This window comes from Phyllobates terribilis, unplaced genomic scaffold, assembly GCF_046119375.1.
Source record: "Phyllobates terribilis strain yellow unplaced genomic scaffold, ASM4611937v1 Scaffold_4__5_contigs__length_816908805, whole genome shotgun sequence".
NCBI classification, from domain to species: domain Eukaryota; kingdom Metazoa; phylum Chordata; class Amphibia; order Anura; family Dendrobatidae; genus Phyllobates; species Phyllobates terribilis.
In genome coordinates, this window is record NW_027362764.1 from 261182603 (window position 1) to 261201980 (window position 19378).

The following is a 19378-nucleotide window of genomic DNA, read 5'->3' on the forward strand; positions in this document are numbered from 1 at the left end:
CTTACCTCACTCCCTGTTCCCCTGGCGCTCCTGTCTGAGAAGCACTGACTCTCCGCAGTGCACAGGCTGACGCCATCGCGTCAGCTGTTTCTAATCCTGATTGATGGAAGAGCGAGGTAGCGGCCCCTCCTCCACCAATGCATTCACAGCGGATTGAGACAGCGGTGACGGCGTGTGGGCGGGCAGTGACGGCGGGCAGTGACGGCATGTGTGTGAGCTGGGAAGGGCATAGTGCGGCCCGTGGGCCACTGTTATCAGCCCCTTGGCAGTCTTGGTCCACGGGCCGGACTGGAACAGCCAGAGGGCCGAATGTGGCCCGCGAGCCGCACTTTGCCCAAGTCTGTGTTAGCAGGTGCTGGGCAGCTTTTTTTTTTTTTTTTTTTAAATCCATAGAGATATGAAGGTTTTCTTGACATGAGTACTTTTTAATAAATGCATTTAAAATAAATAAATATATATATTTTTTTGTGTGCGCGGTGTGGGGGGTGAATAGAAAAAAAAAACAGCAAATTTTGTGTGTTATTCTACTGTGAGGCTGCTTGTGTAGAACAAGCTGATTTTTTTTATTGGTACAATCTTAGTGTACATAAGACATTTGGTTTTAAATTTTTTGGAGGCAAAATTAAGTTAAAAAAAAATATTTACATTAACACTTTTCCCATATTAGATTAAAAAAAAAAAAAAAAAAAAAAAAAAAAAAAAAAAAAAAAAGAGGAAAGGGAATAATTGTACTTAGTTTTGCCATGTCAGTAAATGTGCCAGCTATTTTACCTTTAACCCCTTACCACAAAATCTAACTGTCATTTCTGGTGGGCCCATAAGTGGGGGGGGGGACTCGGGAGCTGAGCTCTCCACACGCAGTAGCTGGAATCTATCACAGCAGTGGCTGGAGCAGAGCTCAGATTTCTGCTGTTAACCATTTACATCCTGCTATCAATCTGTGACAGCAATGGAGCAGTTGTCGGCGCTTACGCGCATCAGCACCAGTCAGTCACCCGCGATGTGATCAAAGGGTATGATGGGTTACCATGACAACCAAAGGGCTGTTGCCATCTTGGTATTCCAGTGAAGATCAGCCACTGCTTCATAGGAGCTCTAGATTTTCAACATATACTATATACTGCAATATCAGAATATTACATTATAAGTGAACAGACAAACGCAGGCTCAAGTCTCTTAACCCCTTAACGACCTTGGGTTTATCGTTTTTTTTGCGTTTTCATTTTTTGCTCCCCTTCTTCCCAGATCCATAGCGTTTTTATTTTTTGGTCAATATGGCCATGTGAGGGCTTATTTTTTGCGGGACGAGTTGTACTTTTGAAAGACATCACTGGTTTTACCATATCGTGTGCTGGAAAACAGGGAAAAAATTCCAAGTGCGGTGAAATTGCCAAAAAAATGCAATTCCACAGTTGTTTTTTGGGTCCTTTTTTTTTTTTACCACGTTCACTGATTGCTAAAACTGACCTGCCATTATTACTCTCCAGGTCATTCCGAGTTAGTAGACACTAAACATGTATAGGTTCTTTTTTTTATTTAAGTGGGGAATGAAAAAAAAAATTCCAAAGTTTGCTTAAAAGAAAAAAAAAATGGCGCCATTTTCCGAGACCCGTAGCGTCTCCATTTTTCAGGATCTGGGGCTGGGTGAGGGCTTATTTTTTGTGCACTGGGCTGCCGTTTTTATTGATACCATTTTGGGATAGATCCGTTGTTTTGATCGCCCGTTATTGCATTTTATTGCAATGTTGAGGAGACCAAAAAAATGTAATTCTGGCGTTTAGAATTTTTTTCTCGTTCCGCCGTTTACCGATTGGATTAATTCTTTTTTTATATTGATAGATCGGGCGATTCTGAACTCAGCAATACCAAATATGTGTGTGTGGTTTTTTTTTTAATTATTTTATTTTAAATGGGGCGGTGATTTAAACTTTTATATTTTTTAAAACATTTTTTTTTTTACGTTTACTGCATGCTTCAATAGTCGCCATAGGAGACTAGAAGCAGCAGTTGTCTGATTGCTTCTACTGCATACAGGCGATGAGCAGATCGCCTGTATGCAGGAGAAATGCTCACTTGCTATGAGCGCTGACCACTGGGTGGCGCTCATAGCAATTGAGACATGACAACCACAGGGTGAATGCTTTTTCAACAGGGACTTGTTCCCCAGAAAAGAAAACTATATGAGTATATTATTGAATCATAAAATAAATTTTATTGAATCAAAATTAAAAAACAATAAAATACAATGCAGTGCTTCACAAAAATGAGCGGGCAGCAGAATAGTTCTGTATGCACAGAGTTAGTAGAAAAATATTTCATCAAAACCCTCATGATGAAAAGGATGTTAAGAGAACATGCTCTAATAGGCTGTTCAATAATAAAATAATTTTGTTGCCAACAATAGCTTATAGTATAAAAACAACACTAGTTTGCAGCTCAAATCATTTATTATAGAAAAAAACCACTCACATATTATGTACACATGAGAGACCGTTAAAGCATTGTATATCACCTGTGGAATACAGGAAAACGTGAGCATGAACAGCCTAGTATAAACAAGAATTTGGGTAGCTGCCAATAAACAGCAAGGCTACACAGTTTTTCATGTGACTATGTGAATAAATATAAATAAATGCGGAATGAATATCAGAGGGGTTAATACCTTAATAAAGTGCTCTGTGCAGCCGCCCGCCTGTCGCCCCGACGCGCGTTTCGTCTAGCCTTCTTCAGGGAGCTACATCCTTTTCATCATGAGGGTTTTGATGAAATATTTTTCTACTAACTGTCTGTGCATACAGAACTATTCTGCTGCCCGCTCATTTTTGTGAAGCACAAAAGGGGTTAAAGAGTATAAAAAAGGAAGGTCGAACTAAACAAAAGTTTGTAAAAATACAATGAAAATAAAAATCGAAAACAAATAAATCACCTCCATTTCTCCCATTAAAAGACAAGATTTTATCTCCGCGTCCACAAAAGTCTGGTCTATCAAAATATCAAATTAATTGACCCACAATTTAAAAGTGAGAAACGGAAAATAAAGATCAAACACCAGAAATGTGTTTTTAGTCGCCACAGCGCCCTAAAAAAATGCATTCAAAAGTGATTAACCCCTTTACCCCCGAGGGTGGTTTGCACGTTAATGACCGGGCCAATTTTTACAATTCTGACCACTGTCACTTTATGAGGTAATTACTCTGGAACGCTTCAATGGATCCCCCTGATTCTGAGACTGTTTTTTCGTGACATGTTGTACTTCATGATAGTGGTAAAATTTCTTCGATATCACTTGCGTTTATTTGTGAAAAAAAAACGGAAATTTGGCAAAAATTTTAAAACTTTAAATTTTCATGCCCTTAAATCAGAGAGATATGTCACACAAAATAGTTAATAAATAACATTTCCCACATGTCTACTTTACATCAGCACAATTTTGAAACCAAAATTTTTTTTTGTTAGGGAGTTATAAGGGTTAAAAGTTGACCAGCGATTTCTCATTATTATAACAAAATTTACAAAACCATTTTTTTTTTTTTTAAAGGGACCACATCACATTTGAAGTGACTTTGAGGGGCCTTCATAACAGAAAATACCCAAAAGTGACACCATTCTAAAAAGTGCACCCCTCAAGGTGCTCAAAACCACATTCAAGAAGTTTTATTAACCCTTCAGGTGCTTCACACCAATTAATTGAATGTGAAAGGAAAAAATGAACATTTTACTTTTTTTCACTAAAATTTTATTTTAGACCCCAATTTTTTATTTTTACAAGGGTACCAGGAGAAATTGGACCCCAAACATTGTTGTGCAATTTCTCCTGAGTATGCTGATACCTCATATGTGGGGGAAAGCCATTGTTTGGGCGCACGGCAGGGCTTGGAAGGGAAGGAGCGCCATTTGACTTTTTCAATGCCAAACTCGCTGATATTGACAGCGGACCCCATGTCGCGTTTGAGAGGCCCTGATGTGCCTTAACAGTGGAAACCCCCCCACAAGTGACCCCATTTTGGAAACTAGACCCCTTAAGGAACTTATGTAGATGTGTGGTGAGCACTTTGAACCCCCAGGTGCCTCACAGAAAATTATAAATGTTGACTTGTGAATATAAAAAAAAAAACATTTTTTCCACAAAAATGTTAAAAAAAAAATATTTTCACAAGGGTAACAGGGGAAAGTGGACCTCAAAATCTGTTGTCCAGTTTCTCCTGAGAACGCCGATACCCCATGTGTTGGAGAAAACTACTGTTTGGACGCATGTCAGGGCTCGGAAGGGAAGGAGTGACGCTTTGGTATGCAGACTTTGATGGCATTGTTTGTGGACGTCATGTCACGTTCTCAGAGCCCCTGATGTGCCTAAACAGTGGAAATGCCCAACAAGTGCCCCCTTTTTGGAAGTGGTAGCTGATTTTTGAATCTTATAATGTAGTGTCATACGTCGGTTGTGTAGGACAACCTGACAAACACTACACAACTGACGTATGACAACCTGACGAACACTACATCAGTTGTGTAGTGTTCATCAGGTTGTCATACGTCAGAAATTCATTTAGTAGTGCATGGAAGTATGGTACCTTTTGAAGCAGTCTTTCATGCACATGCCAGGTTTGTCTGGGCAGGTGTCACATTGATAAATGGTGTCCTTGCGTATTCCCCTTTTATAACACACTCTGCACCTCTTTTGTGACTTACCTTTTTTTGCGACTTGAGGGATCTGCCCCGGGAAATGCTGGCCTGGTACAATTCTCAGTCCTTCAGTTCCAGAAGTACTGGGGCCCGCTTCGTCACGGCTGCCAAATATCAGGGCCTTGATAACTGTCTCCTGGAAGTGAAGGTACGACGCAGAAGTCTGGCCTGCACATTGTGACAGAAGGAAAGCATTGTGCATTGCCATCTGTACAAGGTGCACCACCAACTTCTTATACCATACCTTGGCCTTTCTCAAAGCACTGTACGGCTGGAGGACTTGATCAACTCCCCTCCCATGTACTTGTTGTACCCCACTACACAGTCTGGTTTGCCGACCTGTGTAGTGGAACCTCGTACAGTGCTGAGGGTGCTGCCATCACCATGTATGGTGGTCAAGAGAAGGACATCCCTCTTGTCCTTGTACTTGACCACCAGCAGGTGGTCGCTACATTGGGCTCTGCTCTCACCCCTTCTGAGCATCAGCCCAATTAGCGTCTTTGGGAAGCCTCTCTGATTTTTGCGGTACGTCACGCAGAGAGGGTTTTGAAGAGAGGGACACTGGTATAAAAGTTATCCACGTACAGGTGATAACCTTTATCCAGCAGTGGGTGCACTAAGTCCCACACAATTTTCCCACTCACTCCCAGAACAGGGGGGCATTCAGGGGGTTCAATCCGGGAGTCCTTCCCTTCGTAAACTTTAAACTTGTAAGTGTACCCTGAGGTACTCTCACAAAGTTTATACAGCTTGATTCCGTACCTGGCCCTCTTACTGGGCAGGTACTGCCGGAATCCAAGCCGCCCCTTAAAAGCAATTAAGGACTCATCCACACAGATGTCCCTTTGGGGCACGTACACTTCAGCAAACTTGTTGTTGAAGTGTTCGATGACAGGCCGAACTTTGAAAAGACGATCAAAGTTCGGGTCATCGCGGGCAGGACACCTTGCATTATCGTTGTAATGCAAGAACTTGTAGATGGCCTCAAAACGTGTCCGGGTCATGACCATTCGGAACACTGGAGTGTTATACAAAACGTCAACACTCCAGTATTGCCGAAGCTCGGGCTTCTTCACGATCCCCATATGAAGGACCAGGCCCCAAAACTTCATCATTTCTTTTGCATCTACAGGAGACCAGTTAGAAAATGATGAAGAGGGGTTTTGTTCCAAAAACTGATGAGCGTACAAATTAGTTTGGCCCACCATGAGGTTTATAAAATCCTCAGAGAAAAAGACTTTGAAAAAGTCTAATTCTGTGAGGCCGGTGGTGTCAAACTTGATTCCGCCACGAAATCAGGAATCAGTGGCTCATAGTTTTCGGGGGGCGAGGTCCATATGGGGTCAGTAGTGGGGGGCGCTGGTTCGTCTTCTCTCCTGGGACGACTGTGGGGCAGTCCAGCAGCACCTGAGGAGGAAGAAGAGGATGATGAGGCGTCGGAAAAATAAAGAAATGTGGAATCCTCGCCCTCACTGTCAGTGTCGGAGGCAACAATAGCGTATGCCTCCTCTGCTGAATAGCGAGTTTGGGATGAGCGGGACATTTTTTTTTGTTATTTATGTATTGTGTGTGTGTGTGTGTGTGTGTGTGTGTGTGTGTGTGTGTGTGTGTGTGTGTGTGTGTGTGTGTACTTTATTTAGAGTGTGTATGTGTCAGTGTGCTTGGTGTGAACTTTTTTTCTGAAAAAAAGGGAAAAAGGGACTACTGTATGTGGTGCAAACAGCGAGCACGAGTGTGGATCGGTGAACTATGTCACCGATCAACGCTCGGCAGCTCCTGGATGTGCGCACGGATGTGTGGGAAGTGGGAAGAGGGGAATTAGGGTGGATGAGGGGAGATCAGAGATGAATTACCAAAGTCTTCTCTGTTCTTCTTCCAGGGGCAGGAGATGGGGCAGGAGACCAGAACCTAGAGAATTAACTAAAAAAATCCAGAAAAGCAGCAAGGACGGACGTTGATCAGTGACGTAGTCACTGGTCAGCGCTGGGCCGCTGCAGGATGCACGAAAAAAAAAAAAAAAAATGGTGGGAAGGGGGGGGGGGGGGGTAAAAAAGAGGGGGGAGGGGATTGGGTGGATGAGGGGAGAACAGAGATGGACTTACCAAAGTCTTCTCTGTTCTTCAGTAGGATCAGCAGCAGGCTCTGGAGCAGGAACCACAGCAGGTCAGGAGCAGGAGACCCAGGACGCTGGAGCAGAAGATCCAGGAGCAGCAGCAGGGACTGGAACAGGTGAGAAGATGGTCTTGTGGTGTCACAGAAGATTCTGTGGCACTACAAGGCCCAGCGACAGTCAGATCAGATGTGACCGCTCTGTAGAAATCCTCACCAAGTGTGAGCGTCTGCAGGGCGGTCACAGGGGGGTGATAGGGTGGTGACAGGTGGAGGTCACCTCCCAGTCACGTAATCTGATTGGAGCGATCGATGAGGACATTGATCGCTCCAATCAGAGTTCCTGAATACAGGTGACCGGGCGGTCACAGGGAGGTGTCACTTCTCTGTGATCCCCTGTGGTGCATGCTGTGCCCCAGCCATCTGATTGGTGACATTGATTGCACCAGACATGGCTGGGGCAGAGCACGCACCACAGGGGGTCACAGGGAGGTGATACCTCCCTGTGACCGCCCGGTCACCTGTATTCAGAAACTCTGATTGGAGCGATCGATGTCATCATAGATCGCTCCAATCAGAACAGTCTGGGGGCTTTCATCACATTGCAGGGGGTCATGGGGCGGTGACAGGCAGGCCACAAGCCGGTCACCGCCCCATGACCGCCCTGTCCCACTATGATCGATGTGATCGGCGATCGCACCGATCATAGCGCTTTGGGGTCAGGGCTGGGGTCTCCTAGCAACAGGCTAGGATCGGTGCTCTTAGGAGCACCGATCCTAGGCTGCACATCACTGTTTCCGGCAATCTGATTGCCAGAAACCGTGAGAATGCTGTGATTGGCTTTTCAGAATTGAACAGCCAATCACAGCGATCGTGGGGGGCTGCGACACCCCCCAGGATGCCGGCGCCATCTACCCTGAGGTGAGAGGGCACCGGAAATTTAATGCGATCACCGCGACTTTAGTCGCGGGACCGCATTAAAGACCATGACCTAATAGTACGTCATTGGTCCAATCGGCCCAGGTCACAATGACGTACTATTAGGTCACACGTCAGAAAGGGGTTAAAACATCATATGTAAAACAAATGAGCATCAATAAAAAAAACTGTCAACACCACGCAAAAAAGCCCTTACACAATCCAAAATCAGTAATTTTTTTTCACCATTTAAATAAAACAAAAACTATATACAGGTTTGGTATCATCATAACCGTACTGACCTAGAAAATCATATTGCCGTGTCAGCAGTTTTACCACAAAATAACATTTTTTATGGCTCTTGAAATAAGATAATGAAAAAAAAAAAGCGAGGGTGGTAGAGAATCACCGCCCGGTAAGGAATCAGTTAAAATAATAGCCAAAACAGCTGCAAAAAAGCCCTGAAAAAAAAAAAATAGTCCCACAAAAAAAAAAAAAAAACTTTTTATATGGTTAAGTAGATGGAAAAATTAAAGAAATGATGGCTCTTGGAGGACTGGGATGAAAAACTGAAAGAAAGAATAATGGCTGAAGAAGCAAGATGTACATATTATATAAGACGTACCTGTTGGCATCATTGGAGAGGATGATGGGAAGAGGTAGTGCTAATAGAGTTGGTGGTGAGGACCCAGAACTTTTAGCTTTCTCATTGCTTGTGGACGCCGCCTTATGGACTTTGCCTTTATCTTTCTGACTGGAGGCATCCTCCTTACCGGCGTCTGCCTTGCTTGACTTTCCACTGGTCTTGGCTTTGTCTGCATTTGAGTTGCTTTCCACAGCTGACGTCTGGGCTACTGCTTTGACTCTACCTTTGTCACTTTTCGCAGTAGGAGATGGGGCACTGTCCACTTTTGTTTTCTTTTGCTCCTTGGCGTGGTTTGCCTGTTGGGCATTACTGGCAGCATCTGACTGCCCTTTGGTGGGAGTGGAAGTGCTGGAAGCCTTTGCCAAGGCCCTGGCAGCCTCAGCTTCTCTAGCTTTTTTGTTCTTGTTTAGTTCTGCAGCTAGACTGCTCTTCAGGGTGAGAGTACTTGGTGAAATGCTAGACTGCCTGCTTCTGGACCGGGAAACTCTATGACGGCTTCGAGAGCGAGACCGCCGAGCCTTGTAAGGACTTCTGCTCCGAGATCTTGCATTACGTCTAATGGAAAGAAAAACTGATCAGTCCACAACACATACCTGATCCAACAAGATGCCAGTTTACCCATCACTCATTCTTATATTTGAGAATGGAAGGAACCTTTTAGAACTAAGGTTGACATTTACCCATACATGGGACTCAAATAGTTGTATACAACCAGATAAATGTATTTGCAGAATTTTTTAAAAAAGTATTTGCACATGGTACACATTTCTTTCTAATTTTGTGGCAATTCATTTAGGCATCAGAGGGTGCAGGGATTAGAGTGAAGGGGCATGTGTAACATGGAGAACATGTTATGGAAATCTCAGACTTGTGAACAAAAGGAGCAGGCATCTCTGAACAGCAGAGGGGGGCCCCTTTGTTTTAGAAATCACATGGATTCACAGTGCCCAGATCTCCATTTAAGGCCTTGTTCAGACATCCGTTTGTTTACGTACGCAAAAAAACGGTCTGAGTGTGTTCAGTGTTTGGTCAGGGTATCAGTTTTAACCATCAGTAATTTTGACATACGAAAAAAGTAGATAGCAAAGCTTCTCCTTTCTGCTACCATCACGGACACCGCAAGCTAATGTCACCCATGTGCTGTCTGATTTTCACAGACCCATAAACTTGTAGGCTTCATTTTGATCCATGAATCAGATAAAAATAACGGACACGCTGCTGTGATTACAAGAACATGGACATGTGAATAGCCCCATAGACTTTCATAAGTACGTATTCTATCCTAGAAAAATGGACAGAAAATGTACGTGAAAAAACACGTCAATGGAGAGAAGTCTAATTTTTCATAATGCGGGCTTTAGGGGTCTTACTACTTATTTACCTCTGCTTTTAACACTCATAGCTGTAACAATATCAATAAGAATAAATCATCTACGTTGCTTGGGATGTAAAATGAATATTCAGCTGCTTCTTGATCAGAACATCAGATATCATATAGCTTGGTACATTAGTTACCAGTTTCCTCTCCATGACCCAGATTATTCTAGGACTGCTGACAAAGTGGCCATTATGGAAGAATACGGCATTATACAACTACAGGTAATTGCTGTGTCCTATATATTATATATGAGATTGATAAAATGAGTAGCAGCTACACATACATCACACAATTGTATACCCACGTTCCTGATGATGTACTGTCCTCACAGTTGGGGTTTTAGCTCTCGCTTTATCTAGATGAGGTCCGTGTGCACACACAGAAGCAGCTGTTACTACTCTCTGTGACAACTGAATTTAGCAGCTGGCTCAGAAGTAGTTCACCTGTTAGAAAATGTAACAACTCTCAACACACAGGATAGACATCAACCAAATGTTAGTACACAAAGTAGTAGGAGAAAAATGAAAATTCTTAGGATCTGCTTCATCTAAAAATGCTATCCACAGCACGGGACTACTGGATAATCTAATATATGGGTATTCCAAACTTGTAAAAAGGTCATTATTCTAAAACATGGTGCTGCACGTTTTATTCTACTTCGTGTTTAAGTGTTATAGCCAAAAAGTAGTTACACTACAGCGATATGCTATTGTGTCCGTGAAAGGTCAGAAGCCGTGGGATGGGGTATGGTGGTCCTATATCAGTCACAGGAAATAAACTGTGCAAAAAGTGACAAGAAAGCAGAAGCACATCAATAAAAGTAAGACAGTGCTACAAATATACAGCTCCACATCCCACCCAAGTCACTAAGCTTACTGCTGGTACAAGATAGATCCCTTCCCCAGCTATCCTCTGCCTACATTGTCCTAACCAGTTGGCTTCATGCCCTCAGCACAGAGGTCGCGCCGCAGGGCTCCACAAGCCACTGTACAAAGCCACACCACACCTGAAACAATGCCCCTAAGGGAGAAAGGCTTCATACATGCATGGGGCACATTTATGGTTGCACATATGCACAAAAATGTTGTGGCATTTTTTTTTATTTTTTCAATATCCTTTAATAAAAATAAATAAATAAATAAATATATATATATATATATATATATATGCTGGAGCATGAGAAACAGGTGTTAATTTCACTTTCCTCCAGCTGGCTTTTTATTCAAGACTGGTGTATGAAACGCCATTCCTGATATGTTCTCCCCACAGAGTGAGAAGCCGCACGTCACTGTGCTCTCTGCTGAGTTGGTCTAAAAAGAAGACAAAAAATGCTGTATAGAATAAAATGCATAGGGTGGTAAAGTGTACACCCCAGGACCTCTATGTGCCCCATTAGAGCTAGGTACAAGGGAAAGCTGCTATTCCGACATGTAGACAACGGCCAATTACGGACCAGGCTGTGTACAAGAACGGACATTTGTCTGTCACGAATGCTTTGCATCTTAGTAGTTATCATCATGGTACTTCCATGTGGAGATGCTACTCTGCGGACAATCAGTGATTGCTGCATGTCTAGACTCCAATATCCTGACCTATCAAAATACTTTAAGGAGTATTCCAGTTATAACAAGGTAACACTTGCAGGGTAAGTAAATACCTGCTAAATTGTGGGGGGGTCCCACTGTTGGGATTTCTGTCAATCGCCAGAATGGTGGACTTGTGCCCCCCCTGAATGACCAGGGGATTCTACTGAAGATAACGGAGTGCCACAATCGTTTATATGTTAGTCAGTCTATACATTTAATTGAATAGCTTTTGTGCATGCTGACTGCTGCTCCAAACTGAGGGACACCAGCCCCCCCCATTATGGAATCATGGGGGTCTCAGAATGCACTAGCCATTCAGTCTATGTGTTGCTACTAGGGTTGAGCGAGTATGTTCTGTCCGAGTATGCTCGGGCGAGCACTGAGTAGTTACAGCTGCTCGGTGATATGGTTGAATCTCTCCCCTGTGCATGATTTGCAACTGTTTGACAGCTTTATTACATGTGAGGAATGTGTAAGAAATTGACAACTTTATTACATGTGAGGAATGTCTAACAGTTGCAAATCATGCACACGGGAGTGATTCAAACATAACACCGAGCAGCTGTAACTACTCGGTGCTCGGGCCGAAAGGGTTAATAGAACATACTCGCTCAACACTAGTTGCTACCATTTATCTTACGATCGTCTTCTTCCCTGGTGTACGGCCTGGTATGTGATTTAATAAATCTTTAATTACTCCAAATATTTTCAAAACAAGCCGAGCTAGTTCACAGTGAGCCTGATGGAAGCTCCTGCTTTACTACACCAGGTAAAGGAGACCTGTCCGGCTCAAACACCTCTGTACGGGAAAATCACAGCTTTACTAGGATGTAGAAAGTGACGTAATAAAACGTTATGCGACACTCTCAATAACCATCCCAGCAGTGGCAAGCCTCGGCCTCTTTCCTGTTCGTACGCCCACTCCGATGTCCAGCCGGCATGTCATGTCAGCACCAGCTGTGTAGATCAGGATGTCAATCATGGCAGGCTAGGAGTGCTAACCAGGCCGAAGACTAGTGTGTAACTTCAGTTTCTCAGTCCTAATAGAAGCAGAGCTTCAACAGATGTTCACAAAGCTATTTAGGAGCCCCAAAACTTTCTGCCCATGGTTTGATACCCGCAACATTGCTGGCAGGGTTCTTTAAAGGGAACCTAACTGCCACTAACCTGTTACACAGGACAGTAATAGGTTAATAATGATGCACACATATAGATGTACACATGTATAGATATTTATGTGTGTGTGTATATCTATATACACACACACTGTATACAATGGCTGACTCAGAAGAACAGAAGAGCTTTGGCACATCACACGGAGTTCTGCGGAGTGGCTCCACCCAGATGACTCTGCTGGTAACTAGAATAGATAACACACAGTTTTTAAAGTTCTTGCCTACATTATGCTGCATTGGCCAGAATATACACTGCTGTCAAAATATTACTGTCCTGGATAAGGAGCTAGAGGCAGTTTGGGAGCCTAATGGAGTGTTCAGTTTTTTTCTCAGCACTTTTAAATCAGAAACTCTCCAATTAAAACTTGTAGTTTGTGAACTACGATGATTTTCAAGTTTCTGCTCCAAAAAGTCAGTGTGAACACACTCTTAAAGGGAACCTGTCATCTGATCTATGCTGCCCATGACTGAAGTAAGAAAAGTAAATATAGTTAGAAGATCTGGCCAGGGTCTATAGTGGGAGACTAGACAAAACCGGAGATGTCCCCGGCTAGCTCTTCCCAGCGCCACTCTACACGATTGGCCTCTCCCTTGCATGGCCATAGGGAGACACCCGTCAATCCCCTGTAGGAGCCCTAAGCAGAGCTGCCAGACAAGCGTCTCTCTATGTACACACAAGGAAGGGACCTGAATCACCGACAGCAGTGGTCCCTAATCACCTAGAGTGGTCCCTAACCTTTCTTACCTCGAGAACATGATCAACTCAGATGTTTGTGAGAAACATCCAGCAGCCCCTCCCAATAGTGGCACCAAGAGCCCCTATTAGTGGCATAATGAGAGTCAAAGTTTCCAGGTCTGCTCTTCTTCATAGGGCTACTCATAAGTCACCATCCGGAGACCTGCTCTTTATAGCGGTTTGCTAGCCCGGGTGCTAATGAACAGAGCTGGCAGGCAGCTGTAAAACACACATCATGGTCCCCCGAGCCATAGGTTGGGGACCCCTGATCTAGAGGACCCATAAAGCATACGGTCTCTGAAGTGCTCTGACATTCGCTCTCAACCTGGCTGCAATGTGCTCCGAATCATGGTACCCGCGATTTGGGCAGCTCAAAGCACATGACAGATTCCTTTTAAGACACCTTACAAGCTCCCATTCAGGGAAGGTTCACATAATCGCATAGAGGTATTTTCTTGACCATATAATGGCCACAATGCCTAGCCCGAGCACAGAGCTTGTGACCTGAACAAGCAGCATCGCACATGGCCACAGTAATACTACGGCCAATACTGGCCAACCGGATTACACAGCGAATGTGCCGTCATCATGGCCACTAGCAGCCCGTCCTCTGCTCACCAAGGGCAGAATACAGGGCTAACGAGGTGACTGCTGGCGCTGCCCGGGGTAAATGTGTATTCAGTGCCTGCGCAGAAAGCAGCTCTAAGACACAGTATAGTATCTGTGTGGGTGGGGGGTCATGGTGGTCGGACCCCAGTGGTGGCATATTCTAGTCATGCTTCTCTCTGGGAAAGCTGGGCGATGGGCCCCCACTCTACTACCGCCAGGGTCTGTTCACACAGCGCTTTTCAGCACGTACCTAGCACTAAATTCTCACCAACCGTTCTATAGAGATCCAGGTCACCATTTCTGTGCGGACATAATCAGAGGTGTCACCCGTCTCCCCCCCACACAGCGATAATGCCGTCACCCGTCTCCCCCCCCCCCACAGCGATAACGCCGTCACCCGTCTCCCCCCCCCCCCACAGCGATAACGGCGTCACCCGTCTCCCCCCCCCCCACAGCGATAACGGCGTCACCCGTCTCCCCCCCCCCCCCACAGCGATAACGCCGTCACCCTTCTGCCCCCCAACAGCGATAACGCCGTCACCTGTTCCAGGAGAGGGGACAGGGTCTCCTGCTGGCACCCAGCTTTCCCAGGATCGGACAGGGCTAGCAGCAGGGCAATGCGCCAGTCTGTGCCCACCACTCACCTGCTGGCTGGGCTGTACGGGCTGCGGGACCGGCGCCGGGCGGGAGACGTGTCCGTGCGGTCATAGTTGGGGGAGCGGCGGCCTGCTCGGTGTCCGCTGTAGCCGGGGCTGGGGGAACGGGCCGGGCTGACGGATTTCTTGCGGTGGTTCCCGGGAGGAGACGCCCTGTACGCCCGCTGCCCTCTGTAGGCCTTGGGCGGCTGCTTGCCGTGCGCCTCCGCCGTCTCCTCCCGCTTGGGCCTGTAGGAGGCCGCGGGCCGCAGCTCCGGTCTCTTCGTCGTGTCCTCCTGGGGCCTCCAGGTCGGGGCGAGCAGCAGCGGCTCGGGCAGTAACAAGGCTCCCAGTCTACCTCTCCGGGGGTCGGGGCGGCCTCCTCCGCTGCGGCCGTCCTCCCGGCGCCGGGGCCCCGGCTCCTGTCTCTGGGAGCCCCTCTTCCTTCTGCCGTCCCCGGCCTGCCGCAGAAGAGAAATCGGGGCCTGATGCAGTCCAGCAGGGGAAGGGCATATATCCGAGGCCGGGGAAGGGATGAGGCCTAGTCCGAGCCCCGGTGCGAAGTGACCCCCCGGGCCGTGCTCGGCCTCGGACAGGGCGCCCTCCGACAGAGAGCTGACGTCGTCGTACTCCACTGTGCTGGCGGCCAGAGTCCCGATCCTCCGCAGCATGTCCCTCCGACGCCGCTTCTTCTTGTCCCGGTGCCGCTTCGCCTGAGCCCGGGGCACGGCCGGGACCTCTCCCTCCTCCACTAGGCCCATAGTGGCGGCCAGAGCCTCCTGCTCACGCAGCCTGCGCTTCCTGCGCTTGTGCTTCTCCCTCCTGCGCCTTCTCCCCGCGGGGTCCCGGGGCCTCTGGCGCTGCCCGGACACTGACGAGGCAGCTGAGGAGGAGGTAGAGAGCGCCGGGCCGGGAGGCTGAGTCCCCGGCATCGGGGGGCACAGAGGAGAGAACATCCCGGAGTCGCCTCCCCCTGCGCCCCCTGCTCCCCCTGCTCCGGCTCTGCCCGGCCGCAGATGAAACTTCCCGGCTACCTGTTGTGGCCTGTGCGCGCAGTAAGTTCTGTGATCCCGGAGGGGCCGCTGCTCTCCGCGCACTCAGACAGGAAATCACCGGGTGCCCAGTACTGCACAGCCAGTCCACGAGCAGCCCATGTCCGCGCACGGGGATCCGCCTGCACGGCCTATGTGAGGAGAACCGGGAGGCAAAGTCTCTTCATGGTGAGGACTGGTGATTGGCGGCTGCCCAGGAAGAGAAGTCACCCAGGCCCGAAACAAGGAAGTAGAGCCGGCTCCATGGTCTCCATCCCATCCACACATACACCGCCTACCTCAGCACATGGCAGGGAGGGGACAGCCCACCACACTGATTAGCCTGCCACCTGCCCGCAGCCTCATCTGCTGCTCAGCTTAGCCTCCTTCATAGCTGCTCCTCACATCGGCCTCACTCACATCTGCTCCTCAGCTTAGCCTCCTTCATAGCTGCTCCTCACATCGGCCTCCCTCACATCTGCTCCACACATCTGCTGCTCAGCTTAGCCTCCTTCATAGCTGCTCCTCACATCGGCCTCACTCACATCTGCTCCTCAGCTTAGCCTCCTTCATAGCTGCTCCTCACATCGGCCTCCCTCACATCTGCTCCACACATCTGCTGCTCAGCTTAGCCTCCTTCATAGCTGCTCCTCACATCGGCCTCACTCACATCTGCTCCTCACATCGGCCTCCCTCATAGCTGCTCCTCACATCGGCCTCCCTCACATCTGCTCCTCACATCTGCTGCTCAGCTTAGCCTCCCTCATAGCTGCTCCTCACATCGGCGTCCCTCACATCTGCTCCTCACATCTGCTGCTCAGCTTAGCCTCTCTCACATCGGCCTCCCTCACATCGGCCTCCCTCATATCTGCTCCTTACATCGGCCTCCCTCATATCTGCTCCTCACATCGGCCTCACTCACATCTGCTCCTCACATCGGCCTCTCTCACATCGGCCTCTCTCACATCGGCCTCCCTCACATCGGCCTCCCTCACATCGGCCTCCCTCATATCTGCTGCTCACATCGGCCTCCTTCATATCTGCTCCTCACATCGGACTCACATCTGCTCCTCACATCGGCCTCTCTCACATCAGCCTCCCTCACATCTGCTCCTCACATCGGCCTCCCTCACATCGGCCTCCCTCACATCGGCCTCCCTCACATCGGCCTCCCTCACATCTGCCTCCCCTCACATCTGCCTCCTTCATATCTGCTCCTCACGTCGGCCTCCCTCACAGCTGCTCCTCACGTCGGCCTCACTCACATCTGCTCCTCACGTCGGCCTCACTCACATCTGCTGCTCAGCTTAGCCTCCCTCATAGCTGCTCCTCACATCGGCCTCCCTCACATCTGCTCCTCACATCTGCTGCTCAGCTTAGCCTCCTTCATAGCTGCTCCTCACATCGGCCTCACTCACATCTGCTCCTCACATCGGCCTCTCTCACATCGGCCTCTCTCACATCGGCCTCTCTCACATCGGCCTCTCTCACATCGTCCTCCCTCACATCGTCCTCCCTCACATCGTCCTCCCTCACATCGTCCTCCCTCACATCGTCCTCCCTCATATCTGCTCCTCACATCGGCCTCCCTCACATCTGCTCCTCACATCTGCTCCTCACATCGGCCTCCCTCACATCGGCCTCCCTCACATCTGCTCTTTCACATCGGCCTCCTTCACATCGGCCTTCCCTCACATCTGCTCCCCACATCGGCCTTCCCTCACATCGGCCTTCCCTCACATCGGCCTTCCCTCACATCGGCCTTCCCTCACATCTGCCTCCTTCATATCTGCTCCTCACATCGGCCTCCTTCATATCTGCTCCTCACATTAACCTCCCTCACATCTGCTCCTCACATCTGCTCCTCACATTGGCCTCCCTCACATCTGCTCCTCACATCGGCCTCCCTCACATCGGCCTCCCTCACATCGGCCTCCCTCACATCGGCCTCCCTCACATCTGCTCTTTCACATCGGCCTCCTTCACATCGGCCTTCCCTCACATCTGCTCCCCACATCGGCCTTCCCTCACATCGGCCTTCCCTCACATCGGCCTTCCCTCACATCGGCCTTCCCTCACATCTGCCTCCTTCATATCTGCTCCTCACATCGGCCTCCTTCATATCTGCTCCTCACATTAACCTCCCTCACATCTGCTCCTCACATCTGCTCCTCACATTGGCCTCCCTCACATCTGCTCCTCACATTGGCCTCCCTTACATCTGTTCCTCATATTGGCCTCCTTTACATCTGCTCCTCACATTGGCCTCCTTTACATCTGCTCCTCACAATGGCCTCCTTCATATTTGCTCCTCACATTGGCCTCCTTCATATTTGCTCCTCACGTTGGCATCGTTCATATCTGCCTCCTTCATATCTTCTCCTCACCTCAGCCTCCTTCATATCTGCTCGGCATAATCCTCTACCATATCTGTTCCTCATGTTGGCCACATGTAGCCCTAATATGTGAGGGCAACGTAAATGGCGAGGACAGAGAGGAAGGCAAGAAAGGAAATTCCTTTTTATGGGTCCCAAAAGAGGGAATGTATCAGCAACACCACATCAGATGGCCGCTCCCTCCTCTGCATCCTCAACCTCCGCGTTTTCTTCCTTTCTTTTCCTTCTTGACCAAATCGACACAAAAATATCTTCCAGCCATGACTTGTCTACAGAGATTACAACAAAGATACATTTGACTTTTCACATTTTCAGCCTCGTCCTCATCTATTCCCATCCTGCATAAACTCCTCATCCTGCTGATACCCCAATACTGAGCCGCTGCTGCCATATGTGTCCCTATTACTGCACCTGCTGTGTGTCCCTTTTACTGCCCCACATAATAATGCCCCCCACTGTGCGCTTTTCAAAGCAACATGTTCCCTTTGTGCCCTCTAAATCAGTGTTCCCCAACTCCAGTCCTCAAGGCCCACCAACAGGTTATGTTTTCAGGATTTCCTTAGTATTGCTCATGTGATAATTGCATCACCTGCACAGGCAATAATTCCATCACGTGTGCAATAGTAAGGAAATCCTGAAAACATGATCTGTTGGTGGGCCTTGAGGACTGGAGTTGGGGAACACTGCTCTAAATAGTAAAATTGCCCCCTTGAAAATATTAATGCCCTGTGCAAGTGCCCTAGAAAGCCGTCCACATTTTGCCCCTAGAAAGTAATAATGCCTCATGTGCACTATTGACAGTTACAATACTATGAGTGCCCCTATAACAATAAGTGCCCACTTAACTTTTAATAATGTTCCCTGAGTCCCCCATGTACAGCTCTCCTATACACAGCATGATGGGCCAACAGTTCCCCTATACACAATAAGATGGGCCCAAAGCTCCTTTATACACAGTATAATGTTTGCAAAGCTCTCCTGTACGCAGTATGATGGACTCACTGCTCTCCTGTACGCAGTATGATGGACTCACAGCTCTCCTGTACGCAGTATGATGGACTCACTGCTCTCCTGTACGCAGTATGATGGACTCACAGCTCTCCTGTACGCAGTATGATGGACTCACTGCTCTCCTGAACTCAGTATGATGGACTCACTGCTCTCCTGTACGCAGTATGATGGACTCACAGCTCTCCTGTACGCAGTAGGATGGACTCACTGCTCTCCTGTACGCAGTATGATGGACTCACTGCTCTCCTGTACGCAGTATGATGGACTCACTGCTCTCCTGTACGCAGTATGATGGACTCACTGCTCTCCTGTAAGCAGCATGATGGGCTCACTGCTCTCCTGTAAGCAGCATGATGGGCTCACTGCTCTCCTGTAAGCAGCATGATGGGCTCACTGCTCTCCTGTAAGCAGCATGATGGGCACACTGCTCTCCTGTAAGCAACATGATGGGCTCACTGCTCTCCTGTA

General features: G+C 47.8%; 1 protein-coding gene across 1 annotated transcript in view; it reads right to left on the bottom strand.

The window, feature by feature from the left end:
• The window catches only part of CDK13 (cyclin dependent kinase 13), a 57692-nt gene extending 41796 nt beyond the window's left edge, over window positions 1-15896 (bottom strand). Inside the window, exons 1-2 of the mRNA XM_073678225.1 lie at window positions 14482-15896; window positions 8333-8908 (exon numbers count right to left, since the gene is read on the bottom strand). Coding sequence (XP_073534326.1) covers window positions 8333-8908; window positions 14482-15428 — 1523 coding nt within the window. The 5' untranslated portion in view covers window positions 15429-15896. The remainder of the gene's footprint in view (window positions 1-8332; window positions 8909-14481) is intronic.
• Window positions 15897-19378: the final 3482 nt, after the last annotated feature.